The 20,889-nt window shown below is 35.8% G+C and overlaps 1 protein-coding gene across 1 annotated transcript; it reads left to right on the top strand.

The window, feature by feature from the left end:
* The first annotated feature begins 384 nt into the window (after positions 1-384).
* LOC121423790 (arsenite methyltransferase-like) lies at positions 385-20,594 on the top strand. Its single transcript, XM_041619278.1, has 8 exons — positions 385-731; positions 12,023-12,173; positions 12,795-12,931; positions 15,028-15,179; positions 16,648-16,779; positions 17,019-17,161; positions 19,372-19,479; positions 19,988-20,594. The coding sequence occupies exons 1-8, from the start codon at positions 571-573 to the stop codon at positions 20,084-20,086; spliced, it is 1,083 nt and encodes a 360-aa protein (XP_041475212.1). The 5' UTR covers positions 385-570; the 3' UTR covers positions 20,087-20,594.
* Positions 20,595-20,889: the final 295 nt, after the last annotated feature.

Below are 20,889 nucleotides of genomic sequence, written 5' to 3'. Positions count from 1 at the left end.
TCTTAAACTCTGGAAAAACCTCCATTGCAGGGTGTTTCTGCATACATGACCTTTTGCGAATATAGTAACCAAATTTAGAACTAGTCAACACTGCTCCCCCCCCCCCCCCCACTGTCCCACTTTTGTATAAAATAAATTCTATTATGAAAAGATTTATTGAGTATTGTTCTTGGGTGGCAGCTCCGTCTTTCAACTTTCTACAAGAATCTAGAAACTCCTCTTTTTTTCCAAGACTGGTATCATTTCTTTGTCCCACAAAGGCCTATACGAATCGTCATTTGGAATACTGATATTATGCGTCATCAGTCAAAGCTGTATACGAGAGTTGTGTATACATTCTTACTGGCAATCAATTGGCAATCACTCAGAAGCAGGCGCCAGGCGCGATCTCGAGCTTGTGTGTAATAACGTACCTGCTCAATTCGTGTCGACTGCTACCGGTGGCTTCTGTCAGAAAGAGCAGTGAAAATATCTCCTTATTTCCGTCATTCCAGTCCTCCGAAGAGCTGCTGATCTGTGCTCATTATATCAATTCATTTTTTTGCATATGTTGCTTTTCATAATTTCACAATGGATTCAGTTCACGATGATGTAAAAGAGTACTACGGAAAGACGATTCAGACGTCTTGCGATCTACGGACGGACACTTGTCAGCTCGGGGCAAGTTCTGCGGCGGACAAGCTCAGCGTTCGGCAGGCCATCGCCTCTGTACACGATGACATTCTCGCGACGTAAGTTGTATCCGCTATATCTCATTATCTGGGGCCTGGGCCCTGTTTTTTTTTTTAACGAGTGCACACCTATCTACAAGTACCATAATTCATATAGCATTTCCATTGAAAGCAGGATAAAAGATAGACAGCTGGCAGCCGTCTGTTTCGAGGATTTTTTAAAACATTTTTTTTAAATTTCTCCTCGTATACACAGACGGCTCTATCTTGCAGCCACCAAGGCATTAGGGGGTTAACCATGCAAAATCCCTCCAACGGGGCTCATCAATTTCTGTCTTTATTTCATAAATATATACAAAAAGAACTGTACAAAAATAAAGATGATTAATCTGTTTTGGCCTGAAATGCACCGAAACAGGGAAAAATAAACTTAAAAGGGTAAAAAACAGTGACTTACTTCGGCTGTTGCCCAACTTCACTTCCCTTTTTTATCAGAACTTAATACATAAACATAAGTTGATGTAGTAATCCCTTTGGTAGCTGTAGCTATACTGAATAAAGTGAGCCACTGGAAGGAGTTTCATGAAGTGCAGAAATGGTGATGGATAGACATAGCAATTTTGTATATGTACAGTAAAACATGCTATGCTGAGTGCAAGTAAAAACCAAGCTATTGACTTCAAATCATATGGGATCCAACAAGGGGTTGTCATCATTTTGATGGCAGGGACAGCAGCCTCCTTGAAACCACTCATCCAATGAACAAGGTTATAACGACTTGTTCACTGCTACCACCCTGCCTGTGGGGAATCTATAGTCTTGAGGACGCAATGATGATGATTTTTTTAGATATGTCATATACTTCTTCATCATTGACGTCTTGACACACTCTCCATAGTGTCTTAAGCGAAGGACCAAAACAAAGATGGATTTCCCCAAGAAATCCATCTTTTTAAACCGAAATCATGAGAATTCTATTAATTTTATTAATTCTTACACCTTCCTACGCCTAATGCGTAGGAAGGTTTTAAATATCATTATACAAAACTATAAAAAAATGAAGATTTCTTACCTAACTGATGCTGGTAGACCTCTCGTTCCACATGTAAACAACGGAAATACAATAGCGTCGACCCTTGAACCGCTTATGTATGACGTACTTCCGGAAAGCAATGCCATCTTAACGAACAATTTAGAGATAAAAATTCTTATTTAACAAATATTAAAATTTATTTCGTGATCATAAATAATTTATTTATATTAATATGAATTATTTTTAATCAAAAAATAAATTTTAATATTTGTTAAATAAGAATTTTTATCTGTAAATTGTACAACCTTGGCATACCATACTCCTACCTGTAGATTCCCCACAGGCAGGGTGGTAGCAGTGAACAAGTGCTTGAAACTGGACATTCCTTTCGTGTTGACAGCTGAGCTGGGTAGGTTGTTCCAGTTCCTTATAGTTCTTGGATAGAACGGGAACTTGAAGGGGTCGATTGTGGCTTCAGGACATGATGGTAGTGGAGTGGATTTTGTGAAAGAGGGAACATTTGGCAAGGATTCGGCATGTGTGTAGTGCTTCCCATTCCAGTGACGTCACAAGGGAGGAAGGTGATGTGGAGATCCTGTAGTCTAAGTACATGAAGCGAGCCGCTGACCTTTGTACTTGCTGAAAGCAGACCATGTCTGTGACTGTTTATGGATTCCAGGCCTCACAGCCATACTCTAGTTGGGGGCGTACTAAGGATGTGTAGGCCCTCGACTCCACATCTCTTGTACAAGAGGAAAGAGTTCTACGCAGGAGACCAAGAGTGTGAGTTGGCAATGTTTGTTCCATCGCAGATCAGAAGAAACTGTAACACCCAAGTACTTTTAGTTGTTAACTCTAGGGATTACACTATTTGTCAGGTGATACTGCTAGATGTTGGGAGTGCGTTTGCGTGTAATAGTTAACACTGCACACTTTTTGATGTTGGAGTCCATCATCCATGTGGTAGACCAACTAGACAGTTGGAGATCATTTTGGAGGATTTGGTGGTCATCACAATGCCTGATCTCGCGGTAAATGACACCTTCATCTGCGAAGAGATGCATGGTTGATTGTACGTTATCTAGGATGTCATTGACGTACAGCAAAACAGGGTTGGCCCGATAACGGATCCCTGCGGCACTCCTGATGTTACGTCTCTCCATGTTGACTTTGATCCATCAACAACAACTGCCTGCTTCCGATCAGTGAGGAGTGACATCCAATGAGAGAGTTACCGGTGATTACATAGAATTCAAGCTTAGAAGACAACAGATAATGTGGGACCCAGTCAAAGGCCTTCTGGAAGTCGAAGATGATGTTCGCTTGACTTCTACGTTGAAGGATAGAAGACCAATCATGTACTACTGATGTTAGTTAAGTCGTAGTTGAGAGGCCTTGTCTAAATCCATGCTGAGCATCAGAAAGGATGTTGTTTCTTGCTATGTGCTTAGAGGCATGGTTCAGGATGATATGCTCCATAACAAGCTTTTTCTGAAAAGGAGTAGGTTGAGTGTGAGGCAAAACACCTTCAGTGTTAGAGTGGTGAGCAACTGGAATTCTTTGCCTGCTGAAGTAGTCACAGCATCAACAATCAATCACTTCAAAACAGAACTAGACAAGTTTTGGTCTGCATGGCATTATGTTCATGCATGGGATTAGTACTAGTCACTGCATTGGCACAGCAAAGGACAAATAGCACAGATAGCAATTTATCCAAGCTAGGAAGACAATGTACAGTACAAGACCTGGAAACTTGACTGCAGACACAATTGTATTTTTCCAGTAGATGCGATACAAAGGTACGGTATAAAGGTATAACCTTACTGCATATGTATGTCAGCGAGATTGGTCTATAGTTTGAGGGGTCACACTTTACACCAGGCTTTTGTATGGGAGAGACTAATGCCTGCTTCCACTGAGCTGGTACAACCCCACAGTTGTAACTTTGCTTGAAGAGGAATGATAGAGGATGTTAGGATGAGTACATCTGTGCCTTGCCATGATCTTGCTCAATGAATGATGCAAGCCATCAAGGCCATGTTGCCTGTTGTTCAGAGGGCAGTAGAAGCTGCCAATGTAGAGTGGTTTGGCATTAGCAAGTTGAACATTACACCATTGAATCTCACAATCAGAGTCAAATTCAGGACATTCAGTAACAGTGTATCGATGACAGCTATAAATACCCCAACTCCATGAATATTTCTATCCTTGGCCAATGAGTCCCTGTACAGATCGAGTTAGGTCTCTGTGAGTAGAGCCAATGGAGTTCAGCGGAACAACCAACATAACAGAGACCGAAGCTTTTGGTCTCGATAAAAGAGTATTAAATGCCTTGCTCACAGGCATAGGTGCCACGGGCGGGATTGAACTCCGGACTTTCCATGTATAACCAGGCGCCTTCCTTAGACCACTCGGCCACTTGCAAAGAGTTACGATTGATCCAATTTAACGTAACTCTATGGAAATCCAGTAGTTTCATAATATTTTGTCCTTTGTAAACAAAAAGAATCACCCTGACTTTTCAAGAAAACCATGGATGTACATGTATGAGTTAGAAAGTAATTGAACAAACATGCATTTTCAGATGTTGACATTCCTGGCTTTCCATAGTCTTCATTGTGGTTGTTCAATGTAACCCTTGGCAAGCCTTGGCTTACCTTTAGTCATAGTTGAATATCAACACAGTGTTGACTGCAAAATTCATGGGCAAACATTAATATGGTCTTGATTAGACAGGAATAACCATCGTTTCTGGAGATTTATTTAACAATTTCTGATATTTTACTATCATCACCATTCCCCAAATGCAATCCTTTGCAAGTCGATAAGACGTTATCATTATTAATCCCTGACCCCCCTCCTTATTTAACGTATGGGATAGAAAAATTTTCTAAATCTGAAACTAGTTGACTGAAATGATTTGGAAGATTGCTTTGTCAGCATTCCCATTTGATCACCCAAAAGTAGTTTTCAAACCAATTCTCAAAAAGCGATGTTACGGGAATGCTCAATGCTCTCAGTTGGATGACGTGTTTCGCACAAAATTTGAAATCGCATTCTACACCCGATGTGTGGAGTAGCACGCTCAAAATGTGCGATCTTGAAAACTGTCTTGATGTGATTTTCCAAACCGGTTTGGAAGATCGCTTCCAAGACCACTTTGACTGTTCTCATTACATCATCTTCGATATCTAAATAATGACAAAGTTCGGTGAAAAGCCAAGTAATTTGAATAAAAAAATTAATCACAGTTGGGATGTATAATAAAATATCATTAATCATTGACAGAATGTGATGCATGATTAATATTCATAAATTTTATTACATTTTCTGACTATTCCAGAAAAAAAGAAAATTATTGTTATCAAATAAAAAATTCTGAACAGACATTTTAAAAATAGTATAGAATCTTTGTTTTGATGGGGAATAGATGCATAGCCCTAGATCATGCATCAGATGAATTAGGCCAAGATGCAGAGTGGTAGTAGAATTACACCAAAAAAAAAGAGTATGGATATCGAGGGTCAATTTCTGTTTGATAAAAAAAATATCAGTAAGAAGTAGAAGAAATCAGATATAGATGGACCTTTGTGGGATACTGGATAAAAGGAAAAGAATTCTAGAATAAATCGTCCTGGGGGGCGTTTCATGAAAGGACTTGTCGGACATTTTATCCGACAAGTCCCATTTTATTTCATTCGTTTATTTCCATTTTCAACAATTACAGTTTCTTCGGTACATGTTGACATACATAAATAACAAAACATATTTCAATTATTCCTGTACAGAAAATTATATTCAAGATTATTACAAATCAGGTTGAAAATGGAGGAGGCTGCTAAAAAGCGGAGCTTGTAGAGTGCAGCCTCCTAATAAATATTCTTGCAGTTGTTTAGCATATAAAAAAATAAGGTACCAACTTGAGCACGACCAGTTGAATTAAAAAGAAAAATTGGAAATAAAAATAGGCAAAAGGAAATAAGAAAAAGAGAGATTAAAGGTCTCCAGAATCCAGCCCCAGCACTCACAGACGGACCTCGCCGATCAACAGGAAAACGAAAGAGATGTATAAGTGTACGTGACATGATAAACATGTTTGATTAAAAAAATACAAGAGCTTGAGTGATGAAGAGTTAAATTCAATGGTTATCTTGAAGAAATTTTCTGAACTTATATTTGAAAGAATTAAGGCTTGGAGATTCTTTGATGTTACTATTGATAGTTCCCCAGAGTCTAGGGCCTTCAAAAGTAAAAATTGATTTTGCAAGGATGGTCCGGGGTAGTGGTAAATGAAATTCATCGGATTGACGTGTGGGATATTTGTGAAGGGTTTTGTTTTTGTTAAATGAAAAATTAAATATGGGTGGTAACATATTATTGTTTAACTGATACATGAATTGACCTAAATTATATTGGTACAGTGTTTTTATTTTTAGAATGTTATTGTTTAAAAACAACTCATCTGTGTGAGATCTCCAGGACAAGTTGAAAATAACACGCAATGCCTTCTTTTGTAAAAGCAATATTCTATCTAGGTAGGTTGAGTGTGTGTTTCCCCAAACAATTGCTCCATAATTTAGATATGGTAAAATTAATGTTGAATAAAGCATTTTTAGGGAGGAAGTTGGAAGAAAAAACTTATTTTTGTTGATAACACCAATATTGCGTGAAATTGTGCGACATATAGAGTCAATATGCGATTTCCAAGATAATTTGTTGTCTATTATGAGGCCTAAAAATTTAGTTGTAGTAACAACTTCAATGTCTACATTGTCTAATTTGATATTAAATGGCAATTGTTCTAAAGAATTGCTAAAAAGCATGCATTTCGTTTTTTGAACATTTATTGACAATTTGTTAGCCATAATCCATTGTATCAATTTATCCAGTTCAGTGTTCAGTACATTAATTAAAATATTGGGGTTAGGATGAGAGTAGAGTACATTTGAATCATCTGCAAAAAGGACATAAGATAATATTTCAGAGGAGTTCTGGATGTCATTTATATAGATAATAAATAAAAGAGGGCCCAGGAGGCTACCTTGGGGAACACCCCAGTTAACATTTTGTAGAGAAGAATTTTGTTCATTTATGCTTACGAATTGTTTGCGATTTACAAGGTAGTTTCTGAACCACTCCAAGGCCTTCCCACGAACTCCATAATTTTCAAGTTTGTAGAGCAGTATCTCATGATTTATGGTGTCGAAGGCCTTGGAGAGGTCCAGAAAAACACCTATTGTATGTTCAAAGTTGTCAATAGCTTTTGTGATTTTGTCAATAAATGAGAGAGTGGCATGAGATGTACTATGTTTTTGGCGAAATCCAAATTGAAAATCGGAAATTATATCATATTTATTCAAAAATTTTAATAATCTTGTGTAGATTACCTTTTCCATAACTTTTGACAAAGTAGGTAATAAGGCTATTGGTCTATAGTTACATACATTAATCTTTTCTCCTTTTTTGTGCACTGGTATTATTTTTGATATTTTCATACTGTCAGGCACTACGCCATTACTTAAAGAAAGGTTGAATATGTATACTAATGGGTCAACAATGTATTCTATAACATTTTTTAATAAAATATTGTCAATACCATCGTGACCACAGCTTTTTTTGTTTTTTAAGTTGTTCACCATATCTATTATTTCATTTCTATGTACAGGTACTAAAAATAAAGAATTTGGATTTGGTTGGTGAATGAAATCCGTATATTTCTTTTGGGTTAAAGGTATATTATCTGCAAGACTTTTTCCAATTTGTGTGAAGTATTGATTGAATATATCAGCTATACGAAAAGAATCGTGTATTTCAACATTATTGTGCTTTATTGTTTTTATGCGTTCTATTGTGCTTTGTTTATTTATGGCAGTGTTTATTGTTTTCCATGTTTTATTGATGTCGTGTTTGAAACGAATTAATTGATTTGTGAAATATTTTCGTTTTTCACTCCGCAATAGTTTAGTGAGGGTATTTTTATATGTAGTATATTTACGATGTGACTTTTCTGAGCGACTGATTTTATCAGCATAGTACAAGTTATTTTTGCGATTTATTGATCGTAGTATTGATTTCGATATCCATGGAAGTCTTGGACTCTTTTTATAATTATTACATTTACTAACCAATGGTACATGTCTATCTAAATGTGAAGTAAAAATTTTCATAAATATGTTATATGCTGCATTAGTATCTTGAGAACTGAACACCTCAGACCAATCCGCGTCTTCAAGACCATCTTTCAAGCTCTGTAAATTATTTGGTGTTAGTCGTCGGAATTTATGTTGCTGGGTATCTTTTTTTGCTAACCTAAAGGGAGTTCTTGAAAATATCGGGAAATGGTCAGAGATATCAGATAAAATTATTCCAGACTCGGGTAAAGGAGAGACATTACTAAAAATATTATCAATAAGGGTTGCAGATTGGTTAGTAACCCGAGTGGGTTTTGTTATCAATGGTAAAAATGATGATGTAAGCATGATATCCAAAAATTCATGCGATCTATTGTGGTTAGATTTAGATATGTCTATATTAAAGTCACCTACCACATAACAGTCTTTATTATAAAAAACCGGATTTTGTAGAAAATCTTGCAAGTATTCAAAAAAATAATTTGTGTTGGAGTTAGGAGGTCTATAAAATACTGCGATCAGTATGTTTTTAGAGTTTGGTACCCGAATTTCAATGATAAGAGACTCTACAGTTTCATTCATACAACTAAGATCATTGTGAGTAAAATATTCTAGCTGTTCATTGATATAGATACCTACCCCTCCTCCCCGTCTATTACCCCTATGGTTTTCTACAAACGTATAACCAGAAAGTGAATATAAACCATCAGATTCCTGAGATAACCATGTCTCAGTTAGCGCGATTATGGACATTTTATTATGTGAAGATGAATCGGATAAAAGGCGTAAATTGTCGAAATTAGAGCTCAAACTCCTTATATTCATGTGCATTATTGAAAGTGTATGTGTAGATTTATCAAGTGAATTAAATTGATTTATTGTAAAGTAATTTGAACTTGGATAATTATTGTCGTTAATTTCATTTAAATCAGTAGCTAAATTCATCTCCATTGATACGAGATTTTCAAACGAAGAATTGCAGTTAGTATCTTGGGTTTCGTTGTTCGGCCTAAACAAATTGAAAAACTCATCATCATTCAACGCTGAAAAGGGGAAATTTTCAATCACTGGGAATTGAAAGAGAAAAACACGAAATGCAAAAAATTCGCTTCCTGTAGAGATCGACGAGACCGCGTGCTCGTGTCAGCAAGGCAAAGACCTGGAGAGAATAATAATTAGATAAAGAAAAACTGGTTATACACATTCCTATGAAGAAAAGGAACACAAACACATGAGAAGTCATCAGATAATCATTGGCAATTGTATTATACGATGTCAATTGCATTGTAAATATTTTGTACTAAATAAGCATAAAAGGGTTGGGTGAGCTCCCGTGAATAAAACAAGCTGGGAAGCCTCCCCTGTATAGAATAGGTTAAGGGATAACACAAATTCAAATTATTCAGGGCATGCTTCCCCGAAAACTGAATGAAGGTGGAAAGGCATTCGAATGTAGTTATGGTGTTCGTACATTTAAATATAACTTGAACTCTTACACCTGGTATAACAATTTGTTTGCCTTGTTCGAAATACCGTTGAATTAATGAATAAAAAGAATATTCCTCTGAGATCCGGACTATGTTCACACTGTACATTAATCATTGTTGATTTGTCAAAAACATTAATTTTACTAAAGCTATCTGTTTTTTTAGGTAGAATGGTTGCTGCTTTTACAAAAAAATATGTCTTCTATACGTCCTCAGTGAACAGAATAAACCTACATGACAATTACAAAGTTCTTTCCTCTTTTGACCTTACAGAGCAATGTACACTTATGATTATGATTAATAATTATTTGTTTTCCTTCTTTTTTCTTATTCTCCAAAACAAAAAAAAGTCTTTATAAATAATGGACAAGCATGGCGTGTACGCAAAGGTTAAAACAAGATAGTCATTGAATCCAAAATTTCAAAATAACTCCAATATGAGCATTTTACTGGATAATTTAGGATTCATCAAAATCACAGGTTTTTTTTTTTAATATAAGACTTAGTATGATATATTCCTTTTTTTTTTACTCCGAAACGAACCGAGAGATTTTATTTTAAGTCCACCGGCAAAATGTTAATCTTGTTTATGTGTATACATTTCCGGAGAAATGAATAAAAGGAATATTTTACTGAGATCTAGGTCATGTTCACACTTAAGTAATCAAAAATAAGTCTAGAGTATTCAAGCACCAATAGATCACTGGATCAATTAATACTCCTCAAAGATTTCTGAAAATCTTCTCTTTTTTTGAAATTCAGAGTTACAATCAATGTTTCTGTTTGAACTCTTAAAAAAAATGTACATTTATAAATATACCACAAAGTTAGGAACCAATTCTAAAATTTGACCGACACCTATAAAACACATCGTTATCATGTTTCAATTACCGGATAAATTATTTGGACAAAAAGAATGTTCTGCTGGCTACAGGTCATGTTCATAATGTAGAATGAAAAAATAAATCTAATTCAATTCATCATTGAACTAGCTTACATCTTCTTTCCAATACTATTTACAACAAAAAATCATCATAAATGATCATGTTCTTTCCTCCATTGGTTTGAAGTAAAAGTACCATGATTAACATGATTAAAATCTATATTTTTATCAAAAGAGCTTGTGTTAATCATGTGAATGAATATGTCAATACAAACTGTAATCAATTGTAATACAAGAGGTCAAACATTTCTATGCACATGATGATATAAATGAATCAAGATTCAAATTCAAAGACATGTCTAGAATGCTCATGACCGACCGTTTATTGGATTGTGAACCCATCATGCTCACAGAGCATTATTATGAGAAATTAAGGCCACGAAGGTGAAAAAACAATTCCAAGTTTCAACTTGCACTAAGCATGTCCACTTCCTACTCAGTTGAAGTTTTGAATCTTAATTCAGAGGAGTTTATAATAAAAGATCTAGATGAAAATGTTCTTCTACTATCTTTAAAAAAAAACTCATACAGGCATAGAACTATACTTTCTCTCCCATTGCTTTCACAAACAGTAAATAAGAAAATGTTGTTTTCTCTACGGCTTATGTTAAAATTCTAAGTTACAACTTACAAAATCATTTACCACTTTCCAATGATTATTTTTACATAAATTTAAAGGAAAATGAGAATGTTATATGAATACTATGCATGTAGCACTGCCAGGAGTTAGACAAGTTAAAGATATTCAATACTTAACTTCCTGTAAATTTTAGCAAAAAGTGACTTTTTTTTTAAATGCACATATGTTCTTACATAATTTTTTTTTGTAAATTAATAGGCCCTAGAGGAAAGAAATGAAAAAAATGAAATCATCTTAAATGATCATGTTCTTTCCTCAATTGGTCTAAAGTAAAAGCACCAAGTTTCAACCTGCACTAAGCATGTCCACTTCCTACTCAGTTGAAGTTTTAAAACTAATCCAGAGGAGTTTATAATAAAAGATCTAGATAAAAGTATTCTTTTACTATCTTTGAAAAAAAAGAAATCACAGTCATAGAACTATACTTTCTCTCCCATTGCTTTCATAAAGAGTAAGATGAAGAAATGCTGTTTCCTCTATGGCTTACGTTAAAATTCTAAGTTACATGTAGATCTTACAAAATCATTTACCACTTTCTAATGATTATTTTTCTTAAATTTAAAGGAAAATGAGAATGTTATATGAATACTAAAACACCGCCAGGAGTTAGACAAGTTATAGATATTCAATGCTTATACTTCCTATAAATTGCAGCAAAAAAACATATTCTCTCTCTCCTTTGGCCATCGAGGTAATTTCTTGCACACGTGTGTCAACGAAGATATAGATGAGAACATTTGGGTTTATATTTTTTTCGAATCATTATTCCTCTTCAGCATCAACGGCATTGCTTATAAGAAGAAGCATAATAAGAGTATGTAGGCTAACATATAGTACATTTTATTGACAGTTATCTGACAGTTACCATAGGAACAGTGCCTCTCAGCCAATCAAAATCATGGAAAGATGTCAGATCTGACAACTTGTCGGATGAAAATATTGATGAAACGTTCCCCAGATGTATTTTGAAATTATTGAGTCTCCTGTTTCCAAAATATTTTGGTCTTAATCTCTGACTCTCAGAACAGACAGCTATGTAAATTGAAAGAATTTAAATTAATTTTAATGATGTATCACTTGTTCTAACGTTGATTTTCTGCTTTGTCTTCATCTTCAGGTACTATGGATGCGGTCTGTGTATTCCTAGCTTGATAGAGGATGCGAGGGTCGTTGACCTCGGTAGTGGCACAGGACGTGATTGTTACGCAATCAGCAAGCTAGTCGGACCCAAAGGTTTTGTTGTAGGCATTGACATGACAGATGAGCAGGTAATATCCCTCTTTTCTTTCAAAATGAAAGTTTTATGAATTGAAATCGCTATCTCATTCCTGCCACCGAAACTGCTGTGTTGGTAGAGAAATAAAGAAGAGACAAATAATCCCACTGCTGGTATCATGAATGAGGATGGTAGAGAAATCCATATAGAGGCAAGGGCTCGTATTCTGAAGCCCGGTTTAACTTAAACTCAGGTTTAAGTATGGGAAGCCAAAAAGTATCAACATTTTTAATAAGTTGTATGTTTCTTATGTTTACTGTGCTCTTTCCTGATTCATCGATGGTGAAGACAATCATCTATTCATACTTCCTAGACAATTATGAATGATTTGAGAGCCGAATGAGCTGAATTATGATATCTCTACTGTTAGTGATTATGTAACAATTGGCTGTCCATGCTTAAACCACAACTTTAAACCTGATTTTAAGTTAAATCTTACTTCAGAATACGGGCCAAGGTATCTTAATTTATTATTATGAAATATTCATAAGTCACTGAATGAAATAGGTATTGTTTACATATTTTTATGACAGACCTTCAACCATTGATCTTTGTGACTTGAAGATAAAATTTTCATTTTGCTTTCTCTTTCATGATGATCTTCACTTTGAAGCTTGAGCTTGCCAGAAAGTACCTGACATATCACCAGGAAAAGTTTGGCTATCCAGCACCCAACGTTGAGTACAGAAAAGGCTTCATCGAGAACCTGAAGGATGCTCAGGTAGAGGATAACCAGTATGATATCGTTGTGTAAGTCTCATCTCACCTCAACAATTGTATCATGGTCCACTGTGGCAATGATTTGTGTGAAAGGAGATTTAACAGAATGGTGGGAGATTTGAGGAAATTGGATTAGGAAGGAGATTGTTTTGACTCTTTAAAATTGAGATCACTAAGGCTATATCGATTTCAAATTGGCAAGTGCATACATCGGCAGTCAGGTTAGCCAGAATGAGCTGACGGGTACACTGCTGCAGTATGAACCATATATATGCTTTTCACACTGCACTTTCTTCCTAGCTTTGCCCACTTCATTTTCACATTACGTCAAACCCCGTTTGGAGAAAGACCGCAGTTCAGATTGCAAACTGCGGTTCTATACTCTATTTTGCGTTTGTAAATCTCAAAAATAATTTCCAAGCCCAGGGGGCCGTTACATTAAGCTGTTCGTAAGTTAAGAGTGACTTTAAGAACGACTGGTGATGTACCATTTGCCAATGGTGTGTACCATTTACCTCAAGACAGGATCACCACCAGTCACTCTTAACTTACGAACAGCTTTATGAAACACCCGGCTGATCAACCCCGCTTGGCCAGGTAATCCCCGCTATCTCAATTTCACCTCCACAGGCCAGATTATGAGCGTTGAGCCAAGGACGAAATGATAAACATCAGCTGTGCTATTACGTAAGACTTCTCTGCTTGTAGTAGGACCTTCGGAATGGAATTATTGTATTTGATATTTAATCACGTTTTCCAAGGCATATTGTATTCAGAAATCCAATGTTATTCCATTTTCAATTTCGAACGAGGAAAATTGACCTCGAAATAAGGAACGTAAGTGAATAAAAGTGACAGCATGTTTTGCAGGGACCGCGCTCGGGCTGTTGTGTTTTCTTTGAAACAGGTGTTTTGATACTTAAATTGCTTGCTTGGGGCACTTAGGGTTTGTCATGTTTGGAGAAGAGAATAGATTGAGGGAAACTGGGGTATAGTGTTCTCAAATAGAGGTTTTCATCATGCACTACATTTAAGCAAAGTGGGCTAGCTAAGAGATGTGCTAAGTGTGCTAAGAGATGCAGTGTGAAACAAAACAAGGCTAAAGAAAAGTGGGGCTAAGCCTTAGCCAATCACAGAAGTCGAAATTGCACGTTAATCATGCTCTGTATGGTAAAATCATCAATATTCATGAGCTGTGTGATAGTCCTGGGTTAAGGTGTTGACCCCAGCTAAGCAAATAGTATGGGGTTAAGAAAGACAGTGTGAATCCAAAAAAGACAGTATGGGGTTAAGGAAATACAGTGTGAAAAGCATAATAGAGGTACACAACTTTACTAGGTACGACATTAGTCAGCTTTCATTCCTTATATTTGACAAACATAATTAATGTTTAATAACATACACGTATCACGTATTTGTATGAATATTTATTGGTAGAACATACATGTGCCAAAAATAATAACTTTAAGGTTTGATTTTAAAAATGCTTATTTGGATTTTTTATTTCTAAATATATTTCATTATTACTTTTCATTGCTTTGTCTAAAGAGTAATGATTAGTTCTAATTTGACAGCACATCATACTGCACAGGAAATGGTATTATTTTTCACTACATCTTCACATTCTTATTCAATGTGTGATTGCTAGTATGCAGGAGGTAGGGAAAATTTGAAAATGTCTCTGAAAGATGACTCTGTACCTCGAACGATGTAAGCAGACATGTCACTGAGAAATCAATTCTCACTATCAACAATAACCCCAAAATCCTGGATATAGCACATTGCATCAATTTGACATTCACTCTGTGCTCTGAACTAGAAATATTACTTCTTGTTCAGTGAACTGTGACCCAACAACTTCTGATTTACTTGTACTGTAGCTAGTGCTAGTCTAGCCACATCTGAATCTGCACTGCATTTTCAATCTCTTCTTACATTTTGAGGAGGAATCAGTCTAAACATTCTTGCTGTATAATATTCTTACTTTCAAGCAAGAAGTTTCTAGATCACACCAGTAAACTGGGTGAGCTACATCTACATCCGGGACCTTTGGGTTATTTTTATAGCGAGAATGAATAAAATGCCTCCAATTGAATAATTTTTCTCTTTTGTGCCATTTCTTATAGATCAAACTGTGTGATAAACCTGTCACCTGACAAGCCATCAGTGATCCGTGAAGCTTACCGCGTCTTGAAGGAGGGGGGCGAGTTCTACTTCTCGGATATCTACGTCCAACAGGACATTCCAGAGCACATCAGGAAACACAAAGTACTGTGGGGTGAGTACTGCCATCAATGCCAAAATCAGGATGTTGAAGGGGAAATATTTTTTTTTTTTTTTTTTTTTAAATCTTTAAAATCAGGGATACATGTAGGTGTTACCATATTATTATTTAGACTCTGTGTTGATATGATTTCATAACCAAACATGAAAAAAAGAAAATTAGGTTCAATCCAATTCAGTTTTATTTAACCAAAGCATTAAAAAAACATTGACATACATAGGACACAATATATAATGAAAGAAAACTGACTCTTGTAAGCGGCCAACCTTACAACGTATCATAAAATATTACCTAATACAATATAAAACAAAACAAGCTTGGGGGAAGTGTTAATGAACAGAGTAAATAAAGATTAAAGGTTAAAAACTGAATGTGCTGAATGATGCAAGGCAGGCTAATAATTTTTCTAGGGCATAAAAATCATAGCAATGAATTGGAAAATGACAGGCATATTTAGGGGATAAGCATCAAAATTACGCTTAATTTGGGGTTGCATGCAATGTTTAATTCAGCCATCATCTGTCTGTTCATGTGTAAGGGACCCATGCTACTGTATGATCTTCCCAGTAATTTCATGGTCAACATGGTGTGCATTATTCCATTAAAGGGGAATCCAGCCTTGGCCATAAAATGTTGTGTTGGGAAGGAGAAAGATAAATTAAACAGAATGGTGAAAGTTTGAAAGAAATCGGACAAGCAATAAGAAAGTTAAAGCTGTTTTAAAATTGAGATCACTAAATACTATGTTGATTTCAAATTGGAAAATGGGTAAGTAAATTATGACAAGGGGCAAGGACAACTCTCCATAGGCTGTCTACTTTATTATCAGGGTTCTGTGGTTTTCTCTTGCTGTGGCAGTAATCTAAATATAACCCAGGTAGTATAATGTTTTATGTCCTCATTAAAGAAAAATATATCATTTGAAATAAAACTTTGGAGGAAAAAATGAAATTTTAGCCATAATATGTATAGGAGTACATGGAATAGTAGTCCTTGCCTTACATCACTATGACATCCCTTATGTGGCCAATTTGAAGTCTCCATGGGTATAGTGATTACCAATGTTTACAACTTTTAGAAATTTATAACTTTCTTGTTGTTTGTTCAATATTTTTCAAACAATCACCTATCAACTTGTCTGATTTTTCTTTTTGTTATAAAAACAAGTTTTTATTTAGGTTGGATTCCCCTTTAAGCATAACCTTGGGTGACACTGAACTATTTTTGAATCAACTCATCAGGCTCAGTAGCACAAAACTGAGCAATAATCGTAGAACAAGTTTTTATGATTGATTCCATTGAACAAAATACATATATGATAAAAGTCAAGCTTATATGATTAATAGCTAAGCTTTGTGTAACAGTCCCCTGGTCATTCCTTCACGGAGATTGGGTATTGAATGAGTTTCCCAATTTGATTTGAATTGATATGCACCTCAATGCATTTCCTTTCTTTTGATAGGTGAATGTCTGGCTGGTGCCCTCTGTTGGACAGATTTAGAGAAATACGCCGAGGATATCGGGTTCACCAAACCTCGTATCGTCACTGCAAGGAAAGTGAATGTTGAGGATAAGAAGCTGTTGGAAGTTACAGGTAAGAATTGTTTTTTCTTGAGCCAATAAGTGAACGTTTGTGAAATGAATCGATTAGAGATGACTGTTAAAGGTCTGTAAGACTGACTGTCAGAGACAATGTTTATCAATGCTTTTCCCTCCTTTTTGCATCTCTAGGAGACGTTGCTTTCGCGTCAGTCTCAGGTTGTTTAAGGTGTCTAAGACCGACTGAAAGAACCAATGTTTATCAATTATTTCCCCTCTTTTTTGCATCCCTAGGAGACATTGCTTTCATGTCGGTCACTTACAGACTGTTCAAGGTGTCCAAGGCTGATTGTAAGACTCCAGCAGTAGTGACATACAATGGAACACTTGCTGAATATGAGACAGAGCTACCCTTTGACATAGAAAATACTTTCAAGGTAAGATCACCTGCTGCATTGCTTGTGACAACTGCTTTTTCGAGAAATCATCTGACAAATGCCAAGCTGAATGAGTAGGATCTCAAATCAACTAATTGACCTGAAAATGAAAATCTGCTTGTTGCATTTATTTGAATGGAAGAGTACGGACCACTCTTCTTTGACCTCTTCTTTATATGCACCTTTTATTTATTATTTGTGGAGCGTTTTGGCCTAGTGGATTAGTCTTCGGACTTTGAAACAGAGGGTCGTGGGTTCGAATCCCAGCCATGGCGTAATTTCCTTCAGCAAGAAACTGATCCACAATGTGCTGCACTCAACCCAGGTGAGGTAAATGGGTACCAGTAGGAAGTAATACCTTAAAAAGCTGTGCGCTATAAATGCCTAGCTTAGCCGGGTATATAGGAGCGCCTTGAACACCTAACAAGGTGGATATGTGCGCAATATAAATACCCTATATTATTATATTATTAGAGTAGTACTGATGCTGGGCTACATGTCTAAAACTTGCCATTGGTTATGAATGAATGAGTATATCTTCTGGGATATTACTGACCCCTTAATTAAACACTAACTTATTTGTGTTTATACTTATTATTCAGTAAGATGTACAATAGTCATAATGAATGAACATAAATAGAATTCAAAAATCCATTTTATTTAAAGGGGAATCCAACCCAAATAAAAACTTGTTTTTATAAGGAAATGAAAAATCAGACAAGTTGATAGCTGAAAGTTTGAACAATATTGGACAAACAAAAAGAAAGTTAAGAATTTTTAAAAGATGTAAATATTGGTAATCACTATACCCATGGAGACTTCAAATTGGCCACATATGGGATGTCATAGTGATGTAAGGCAAGGACTTCTCTTCCATGTACTCCAATACATATTATGGCTAAAATGTCATATTTCCCAAAAGTTTTATTTCAAATTATATTTTTCTTTCATTAGGACATAAAACAATATACTACCTGGATTATATTTAGATTACTGCCCCAGGGGAATGGGTACTTAGGAGAAAGCCACAAATCCCTGATAATAAAGTACATGGCCTATGGGAAAGTTGTCCTTGCCCCTTGTCATAATTTACTTACCCAGTTGCCAATTTGAAATCTACATAGTATTAGTGATCTAAATTTTAAAAACAGCAATAACTTTCTTATTGCTTGTCCGATTTCTTTCGAACTTTCACCATTCTGTTTGATTTCTTTTTCTCCTTCCCAACACAACATTTTATGGCCAAGGACTTAAATGATTTGCTTTTTTTCTGTTATCCAGGAAACATTGCTTTCATATCTTTAACTGTTCAAGTTGTACAGTAGAGCGTGCATAAGTAAAAGCATTTTTTTCAGTCCAGGGGCCTGTGACGCAAAGATTAGCAATCAATCGTACAATTGATTTGTAAGCATGGTTACACCTAATGGGTTATAAAATCAAGTTTAACATTCAGCTCTAGATGTAGCACCAGGGGGCCGTTTCATAAAGCTGTTTGTAAGTTAAGAGCGACTTTAAGAACGAATGGTGAACCTTTCTTACGCGCTAAATAATCACCAATGAATATTAATGGTGTATACCATTTACCCTTAAAAAGGATTACCAGTCGTTCTTAAAGAGAAATTCCAGTAGTTGCAGTAAACACTGATTTCATGAGAAAGTCTGTAAAACAAGGCTTAATTGTCAGTATATCATCGAGGATCTAGATCTGGTGCAGTTACATTAACTGAACTTTGTGAAATCTTGAAATCTACGCTGAAAAATGTTCACACCGAAGATCCCCAACACAGATAAGCGCACGTGGGACAATGTATAATTATTGCTTAGAGCGTCGGGCCCGACGCTCTACCCGAATCCTGTGCTTATTTGCTGATTTCTCAGCAATTACACAATTTCTTCCAGAATCCTTTGGCACATGCGTTTTCTTTGTACAAACAGACACTTTGGTGGTCATTTCATTGGATTCTGTACAAACTCATTTTGATATCGTTACCAAAACTAGCATTTACCTTTAACGTACAAACAGCTTTATTATGAAACACCTGCCAGGGTTTAAGTTACAGGCCGCAGATGATGTTAACTGTGGTTTACATTTTCTGCATCAGATTTTGCCCTAGGTTGTCGAACAGATTGATGTAGTCTTTAGAGATTCAACTTCTGTAGGATCTACTGTAGTAACATCAAAGTATACTTAATTTTGTATTTGATCACAGGCTAACGTTCCTGTCAATGTCGATGCAGAGTTAGCTGAGATCTTGCGAAGGTCAAGATATAGCAAGGTTTTTACTATTGTAGATGGTGCTCTGTGTTGCAATACAAAGGTAATCTTGACAACAGTGAAACAGGTTTTTTTACAGGGAATTCTTGTTTTATCTCAGTATTCACATTATATAATGAAAATAAAGCCGAATTCATTGAATATTTGTGTCATAAGTGATTTAGTTATTTCATAGAAACTTAAAGTTTGTGTAAATTGAACTTAACACTCCTAGACTCCGTTTTTTAAAGGATTTTACGATTCTGGTGCCTTTTTTTTTTTATTATGGTAGCGACCATTATAAGGCTCATCAGCCAATCAAAATCATTTTCCATTTTTATTGCCATGCTGTCAAAATCAAAAGTGAAATAGCCCCACCAGCTCCGAATTCATTAAAAACAAGTTGTTATGAATGTTATTGTTAAAAGCTACTGAAACTGATCATTTGATTCAATGACAGCAAATTTTTAAAAGTAGTTATGAATTTTTTAATGATTACATTTTCTATGATACAAGCTGTGAGAGATTGCTTACTATTTATTTATTTTCTTCAAACTTCTTTTAATTTTCAGGTTGCTAAAAATTGCCCCGTGGACCCGTATGTGTACCTGAACTCGGACTGCTCTGATGCAAGCCCAGGTGCTAAGCCTTCGGGACCTAAATGCTGTTAAGTGCTCTGCAATCTATCAAGACCAATTCTCACAGCTAAAACGACTTTTGCTCTGTTGCAAAATGTGATCACTAAGTAAAACTTATTGAAAACTTTACCCTTAATCAAATTCTAATCTCCGTGCAGTGATCTCTCCGTATTCTGAGAAATCTCAGAAGTTGAGATCGAAGCAATTGTGTAAGATGACTATGTCATGTCACCAGGAAAAGTTGGAACTGGATTTCAGTTTCAACTCTGTAACCCAACACATTCTTTTTCTCTCTTTCTCGGCTCCGTAACACAAAGATTAGCGATCAATCGCTAAATGAACTGACCAATCAATATCAGTGTTACACGAGCATTAGGTTTGAAATACTGACAAGGGACCAATCAGTGCTGTTCTTTCATATTTGTGATTCATCGCAAACCTATGTTACGGATCCCAGATCTTCTCTTTTTCTTTCTCTTTCTCTCTACACCCCACCCTCTTCCATTCCCCCTTCTATTCTCCCCTCTCCTTCTTTCTCATTCCACTCTCTCTTCCCCTCCCCTTATTCCCCCTTTATTTCCTTGTCTCCTCACCCCCTCCCTCCTTCTCTGTCTGTCCTCATAGGCCTGTATTCTGAACTCTGGTTAAAAGTTGTGGTTTAACTATGGAGAGCCAATTGGGGCACAAATCTCTAACAGTACACATCAAATTTATTGACTCATATGACACCCAAATTGTTCATAATTGTCTGGGAATGATAAAGTATTTTGAAGTATTTTTCTTTATTATGAAAGCAAAATAGTAAACATATGAAATATACATTAGATATAGAATTT

Source organism: Lytechinus variegatus, chromosome 11, assembly GCF_018143015.1.
Source record: "Lytechinus variegatus isolate NC3 chromosome 11, Lvar_3.0, whole genome shotgun sequence".
Classification (NCBI taxonomy): Eukaryota; Metazoa; Echinodermata; class Echinoidea; order Temnopleuroida; family Toxopneustidae; genus Lytechinus; species Lytechinus variegatus.
The sequence above is the reverse complement of the archived record's forward strand: the minus strand, read 5'-3'. Positions and strand labels throughout refer to the sequence as shown.

Excerpts from the sequence above, each read along its gene's own strand:
- LOC121423790 (XM_041619278.1), top strand. The coding sequence starts at position 571 with ATGGATTCAGTTCACGATGATGTAAAAGAGTACTACGGAAAGACGATT. Across the intron at positions 16,780-17,018 it reads GAAGCTGTTGGAAGTTACAG|GAGACATTGCTTTCATGTCG; the intron begins GTAAGAATTGTT and ends TTGCATCCCTAG. Across the intron at positions 17,162-19,371 it reads ACATAGAAAATACTTTCAAG|GCTAACGTTCCTGTCAATGT; the intron begins GTAAGATCACCT and ends ATTTGATCACAG.